A 7,637-nucleotide genomic window follows, 5' to 3' on the forward strand; every position below is an offset into this window, starting at 1 on the left:
CTGCTTTTTATTGTAAAAAGTAGCAATGAGACCCTTGTGCAATTTCTGGAACTTGAAGTGATTTCCAGGAATGTGTAATGTTTTAGAATATACGAGCAGCTATACTGAATCAGATCCAAGATTCATACAGCTGTGTTTGGCTGTTTCATCTGGTCTTATTTGACATTTGTGTGAGAGCTGCTTGCTTTCATTTGTTTTGAACTTGCAATGTCTTTTGCTTCATCCTACTGGATCAGAAGATATAGTGGACAACTTGTTTCCTCTTCACTGCCTCCATGCCACTGATGGTTTTACAGATACCTGACATTATTCTTCAGTCATTTTTTTTTTTTTGCATTGAAGACTTTTATAGGCTGCTTAAGCATTCCCTTTGCTATAGTTGTTCTATCCTCATTTCATTTTCTACTATATCCTTTCAGACTTGAAGATACCGTAAAATATTCAAGATGTAGGCATACCATTAATTTACACATAATACAGTCATTGTTTTTCAGATGTGTTCTCTGTTTTCAGTTCTCTTGCCCTTTCCTAGTTATTTCTAGTACTTTGCTTTTTTGGCTACAATGGAAGACTGAATCGATCCTTATTGGAACTGTGTGTTACAACCCGGATCATCTACTGAGTGTGAGCTCAGAGCTTACCATTTTATATAATATGCCTTGCTTCATATTAGTTCATTTTTATCTTCACCAAGTTTTGTCTGCGATACTGTCTGGTCACTGATGTCTCATTAAGTCCTTTTGCCAGATTTCTGTTTGCCTTTGTTTTTATTTACATGGATAACTTAAGAAAACTTCTTGTTTGAATCCACATGCCCTTTTCCAAATCATATGTTGAATATCCCGAGTCCTTGTGCAGAACTCTGGGAAATGCTACTGGTGAATCTTTCCATTACGGAAAATTATTATTTACTCCCACCTTCTGTCCTCTACCTTCTAACCTGTTAAGTTATCCACACAAGATACATTTTTACCCTGTGGCTTCTTTGTTATCTTAAGAACAAACCTTGGATCTTGTGACATGCCTTTGAAAACTGCACACATCAAGTGGATCTCTTTTGTCTACGAGACTGTTGGTACCTTCAAAGAATTCCATTAGGTTGATGAGGAAATTCTTTTCCACAAAGTTTCAAATGTTCACTATTTCAGTTGTTATAGTTCATACTAATCTGCCTCTTACTACTGTTGTGTCTGTGATTGATGTTTCCCTGGAACCCTTAGAAAGATGAACATCAATTCTCATCAATTCTCAGTTACCTGCCAATTTAAACAAGAAACTGCACTCTGTACTCAGCAGTTCAGCTGCTTAACCATTAAGTTCCTCTAGAACTTGTGACTTAGCGATTTGTTATTATTTGCTTTGTGCATTTGTTTCATAACCTTTTTAACCACTACTTCAGGTTAAAATACCTTGGAATGAGTCCCACTCTTATTACACTCTAATCATTGGATGGCATCGTGGCATCTGTAACAGGCTGCCTCGTCTGATGTGTTTGAAAAATATGTGAAATTTTTATGCTTTTTGTGTGGTCCACAGCCACCGGTTTCTCTAGAACTCTTCCTAGGAGCCTTTGAAAAATATGTGAAATTTTTATGCTTTTTGCGTGGTCCACAACCACCGGTTTCTCTAGAACTCTTCCTAGGAGCCTTTGAAAAATATGTGAAATTTTTACGCTTTTTGCGTGGTCCACAACCACCGGTTTCTCTAGAACTCTTCCTAGGAGCCTTTCTGGGCACTTTGTGTCTGAACACCATTAGCAAGAAAACCACCTGATGATTCTCCCTTTCAGAAAGCTAGATGTAGCTCATAGGATAATAGTAATATCCTGCTCTTCCAACTGTGTCAGTGTCACTGTTTCATACCTATCACTGTGATTTGCTCAATATGTGGAGTAATTTTAAAAGCTCAGTACCTAAAATGAATTGGCTGCAAGTATAGCTTTGCCTTTATGAAGTTTCCAGCCTTTAGGGATGTAAAGAAGATAATGAAATGAGATTTGAACTTAAGGCTCAGAAATGAAAAAGCGGGGGAAAAGAAACTAATTTCTCACTTTCTGGGAATGTAGCTTATAATTCTGGGAAGTCTGCAGACTGGCTACCATCACCAAACTCATGACTGTCTACAACTTCCCCACGCTTCCCACATCAGCAGCTTCATTTTTCCAGTTAGCTTCAGTTCTCCAGGAAACACCCCGTTCCCGATGCCTGAGCTCAGCACCTCTGCTGCTGCCCCTGGCTTAGGAGCTCATCAAACCTGCTTCAAGATATTAGGCAGAAGAAAAAGAAAAACATCTATGTGAACATTTCGAGGATGAAAAAGAGAAGAGCAGTAATTATTTACATTTATACCTTTAAGAAAGCATTAGACGGAAAAAACAATAAGCAGAAAAAGTAAAAGCAATACCATCAGAAATAAAGGCATGATCATATAACTGATTTCACACAACAGGCTTGTTTAGAGAAGATACTGCAGTTTCTTCTTGATGTTTTTTTGGCAGTTCAAACTCAATTGCTAGTTTGTTGCATCCTCAGCTACCTCCTGGTTGAGCAGCTCCTTCTGAGGTCATTGCTTCTGAACTCTCTATGATATTCGCTGCAAGAACTAGTAGAAAAGTTGTCAACTGTATGTTAGATTTTGGCAGCTGAGTTACTTCAGTTACAGTAAGGTTCACCGTGGGAAGAGAGATTACTTTGTATATCAGGTTCTGTGTCACCCCTGGGGCTGGCAGTGAGATGATTCTTCTTTGCAGAAAACAGTAGGCTTTGACATACATTTGTTTTCTGTCAGAAGGATGTTGAGACCACTTCCTTCTTGGCTGCTGCCAATGATACTAGGTTAGGCTGTATGTCCGGGCTGTGAGAGCTCTGTATTTAAATTCTTACCTGAACTGCATAAGACAAATGACTGCTCTACCTGTAAGTAATGCAGTGGCTACTGGACCCATAAGCTGTTAGGATCTGGGGCACTGCAGTTCTTCTCCCTGTTCTGAACAGGCGAAACAGAACTTGCACAGAGAATGTTGCCTTTGTCTCTTTTTTAGGGGAAATGATTTGGTAACCTTCAGAAAATTCTGTTGGTACAAATTAATTGCAAGTGTGAATGTCATGTTGTTTTTGACACTTTGGTAGTTTCCAAGGGGAAAAAAAATTATCTTGGAAAATTGCCAAAGTGTTCTAGTCACCCTGTTCCTGACAACAGGAACTACTAGGAAGATAGAGCTTTTTTATAACCCAGTGAACTGTGTCAAAAAAAGCCCTCATAGAATTAGCTTGCTGCTTCATCTTTTAAATTTAGAGCAGGTGACCAGCCCATGGAAGCATGTGAAAAGATGACTGCTCTGAGAAACAAAACATTCTGCTTTGGTCTGTACTCTGACTTCACTGAAACAGCAAGCAGCAGCACAAAGTCTGGGTTTAAGAAATGATGCTATCCCAGCAAGTGTTTATGTTTGTACTTCAAGGCAACCTTTTGGCTTATGTGATTCTGGTAAAGAAGCAAATCAGACTTTTTGGATACCTAGTTGCCAGGACTAATTGCATACGAGTTCGATCAAGATCTGTTCAGTCATCAAGCAGTTAATTAAGAGGTTGAACATAGCTGGCACGGGTCTGCAGGTTCACTGAAAGAAATAACATCAATGGAGGGAGAGCTGCATCTCAATACAAACTTGCCAAATCAGAAACAAAAAGATGGAAAAAGCTCATTATATTGGAGGGAAAAAAAGCAAAAAGGAGCGAAATAACTGAATCTAAAATGATTTTATAGAATCATAGGATCATAGAATGGCTTGGGTTGGAAGGGACCTTAAAGATCATCCAGTTCCACCCCCCCCTGCCATGGGCAGGGACACCTCCCACCAGACCAGGTTGCCCAAAGCCCCATCCAGCCTGGCTTTGAACACCTCCAGAGCTGGGGCATCCACAGCTTCTCTGGGCAACCTGTGCCAGTGCCTTACCACCCTCTGAACAAAGAATTTCCTCCTAAGAACTAATCTAAATTGACCCTCTTTTAGTTTAAAACCATTCCCCCTTGTACTGCTGTTGTCTACCCAAGCAAAAAGTTGCTCTCCATGTTTTTTTATAAGTATTTAAGTATTGGAAAGTGACCCTGGAGCCTTCTCTTCTTCAGGCTGAACATGCCCAGCTCTCTCAGCCTTTCTTCATAGGAGAATTTTGATTTCTTCCTGAAAAGTAGAAATAGGATTTCTTTCCTAAAAGTAGAAATAAAATTCTGTGTGCTAGTTAAAAAAAATTCATGTAAGGAACTGTTAAATTTCAGCTCTCTGATGAAAAATGGAAATAGCTCATGGAGTTCCCTTGTCAAAGTCTGAGACTTGTAACAGAATTTGTCACTACAAAAATGACATGCAAAAGAAATCCAAGGTCTAGCTCCAAGGTTTATATTCTAAAGGACACCATTTTCTTCTTTTCCTAGGGCATTTTTAACCTCATTTCGGGGGGGGGTTGGGGGGGAGGAGTTTGTTGAATGTAACTGCCAGTTAGCTTAGTTTGCCTTCTAATATCAAATTTATCGAAATACTTGGAAGAAAAAAATGAGCCTCACCACTTGCTGTAGACTTCTAGCTGCCCTCCCTCACCTAAATGTAATGCTGTTCTCATAGCAGGCAGGAAGAAAAGGGAATGCTCTGACATTGGGCAGTGGTACTGAACAAAGGGAGGGTTTAGGTACCGGAAGAATAAGTTGAGTGTTCTGCAGATACAGGTTAGATGAAGAAAAACTATGCCTATGATGAAAAAGGAATATGGTGCCATTCAATCTGATTAATATTAATTTTTTGCAGTAATTCTGATCTTCCAGTTTCTCTTTACCTAATATTTTATGTTGCATATTGATACATACTTACACATACATACCTGCAGATAAAGGTATAGGTATTTAAAAAGATGTGACAGAATAAAGTAGAAGAGAGCAGGGAGGGATTTGTGTATTTGCTTTCCACTTCTGAATTCAGAGTCAAAAATACCAAATAGAAATTATCCAGAGGAGAGAGTTAGAGAGATTGCAGAGTAAGAAGTAAAAATAAGAGCAAAACCAGTATAGACTTGCAAATGGAAAGGTGCACACTGAGAAAAGAGAGATACTGGAAAGGTTCATGGCAGCAGATGACCTTTTCGCCCCTGGTTTTGACTTTTCATATGTTCTCCATACAGGAGAGGGCTTAAGATGAGTAAAGTGAATTTACAGGGTCAAGTTTTTGGAGTCTGGTGTAACAATGAGATAAGGAAATACAAACCTGTTTGTGGTAATTGTGGAATTAGTCTGTCTTCTTCGAGTAAAGCTGTGAGTCTTGCTGGCTGTAGGTTATCAGATTTTATTCTTATTCTTTTATTTTACAGCACCTGGCTGCTCTATAAAACCCCAAGAAGCTATTGCTCCTAAGAGGTAGCTACTGGAAAAAAAAGGATTTTGTTCTGATGGAGAAGTCTGGTATCTGGCTGAGTCAATCCAAGTGTACAAAGGAAAATTTGAAACATTAGTCCTAACTGCACCTGTACAGAACTTTCTGAAGTAATGTCGATTATAATTCCCATTCCACAAAGCATCAAAGCAAGTAATGAAAAGATTGCTTTTGTAGTTCAACTTACGAGTTGAATTGTTCAAGGCTTCGGTGGTTTGGACTTGAGAAGAACAAAGAGAAGCAGGAAGAATGAATGGCCATATAAGATTCATGTTTTCATCCTACTTTTTAGTGCCTATAGATGAAGAACCCATAGGAAGCCTATCTGGGCACAGTCAAGAAGAACAGAAGCATGGAAGAAGTCATGAAAATTACCATGAATTATGAGAGCCTCTACATGTAGAAATATATAGCTGAATATACCACTGTTGGCTGAATACAGACAAGAGTCCAAGTTGAAAATACAGTGGTTTCATGAGGAGGAGTCTAAAGGAAAAGCAATGCTGCATTCTTCAGTAACTAAAATACACTTTATCTACTCAATATTAAGAGGTTAGAGCAGCAGTAAAAGTAAACACAAAATACCTATTTGTAAAAATAGCACTTTATTTAAGGAACTGCATAATCTGTCACTGATATTTAAACATAAATAGTATTAAAGTATTTTATATTGTTGATCTGTTGTTTTGAGAATAAAACCATTTAACTGATGTTGTCTGGGTTTTCTGAACAGTAACACCAGCAGATCTTCAAAGTATGTTTTTTTTTTAACTTTTATGTTTGAAAGGATTAGTACAGTAATTTTCTGCTTAATACATTTTTTTAATTGAGCAATTGCAATACAAGTAATCAGAAACCTCTGATACTATTTTTTTATCTGTCTGAAATCTTACAAATCCATTACTTGACCACTGGTTTAAGTCATTGTGAGCCAGGGGGTACTTAATGCAGGAAAAATCCAAAAGATCTTAGAGCTCCAATGCAGAGGAGTGATTTCAAATAATTCTCTATGCATCTAAAAATTCTGCCTTTCTCCTTCTCACTGTTCTGGTGTTAGTGGAGTTTGGCAAAAATAGGGATAGAAGTGCGCATAGTGACAAATAGAGGCAACAGCAGCAGTGAAAGGAGCGAAGCCCCTGCTATCTCTCAGCTTGCCTCAGGTTTGGCAGCTGATTTTGAGATGGCTTCATTGATTCAGCCACCTGAGGGAAGGCTCCAAGGTACCAACAGCAGCCAGTAGAGCAGCTGAGCTGTAACAGGTAGCAACCACTGAATACTGCTCATTTGGCTTTTTTGTTTCTTTGGGTTTATTTACAGTAAAAATGTCGCAATAACTTTCAGAAGTTAAACCTTTTTAAAAATATGCATGTAAAGTAACTGTCGAATGAATTAGCTAGGAAGGGAGGCATTTTTCTTAACTAGAAACAGTCTATTATGGTTAGGAGTTTAGAGGAATATAGGGTGAAAGGTGTGATGTTGTACCTTTGTGGAGACTTTACTGAAGGAAAATATAGTAAGGAATAAAGGTGGAAAGAAAAAGAAGAGGACAGCCTTGGTGAAGTATGTCAGCCATAATCTTGTAAAAATGTAATCTGCCTTTGAAAACAGGTGTAAGGAACAGAAATAATCTGCAAAAAAGAAGTGCTTTCCTCGGTTGCATGTTCAACAAGAGCTACTGGTCCTGGTAAGTTATGCCAGCCCTCAGTGTTGATTTCGTGGCTTGCTAAGAGGTTCTTCTTTGCGAAATGTTTTACTGCTGCTTCAGTCCAAATGCCCAAGGACTAATTGTACAGCTGTGCCACATTGGAGCTGACCTTGAACACAGCCCAACCCTGAGGAGGAGGAGAAGAGGTTATAAAGGGGCAAGGCAGAAAAAGCTGGTTACCAGCTGGTTATGATCATCAAGGGCTGTTATTGCCCTGAGGCCCTTGGTGGTCATTCTATTGCCATTTCCAATGTTAACAGTACAGCCAGGTTTGAAATAACAACACACTGTGCAGAGAGTTAGCTCAAGCCAGCTAACAGGGAAACCCGAAGGTGAGAGGACTTCAGCAATTCGTGTTCCGAGCTTGCTGACCATATTCTTTAAAAGGAGAAATACTCACCTGCAATAAACTGAGCTGGGGGGAGTTCTTTGTTTTAAAACGTGGCTGGTGGAGGTCCCTTTTCCAAAGGGTACTGAATGGCAGCTTAAAGGTTGGAAGATGCATTCTTTCTG

At 39.1% G+C, this 7,637-nt stretch overlaps 1 protein-coding gene across 2 annotated transcripts in view; it reads left to right on the forward strand.

The window, feature by feature from the left end:
• Positions 1 to 6,129, forward strand: part of ANKS6 (ankyrin repeat and sterile alpha motif domain containing 6) — a 47,301-nt gene extending 41,172 nt beyond the window's left edge. For both annotated transcript variants that reach the window (XM_083824025.1, XM_083824024.1), the window contains one exon: positions 5,358 to 6,129. In XM_083824025.1, the coding sequence (XP_083680151.1) occupies positions 5,358 to 5,407 (50 nt within the window). In that variant the 3' untranslated portion in view covers positions 5,408 to 6,129. The remainder of the gene's footprint in view (positions 1 to 5,357) is intronic.
• The last annotated feature ends 1,508 nt before the right edge of the window (positions 6,130 to 7,637 follow it).

The sequence above is a fragment of the Anser anser genome (assembly GCF_964211835.1).
Source record: "Anser anser genome assembly, chromosome: 2".
Lineage (NCBI taxonomy): Eukaryota > Metazoa > Chordata > Aves > Anseriformes > Anatidae > Anser > Anser anser.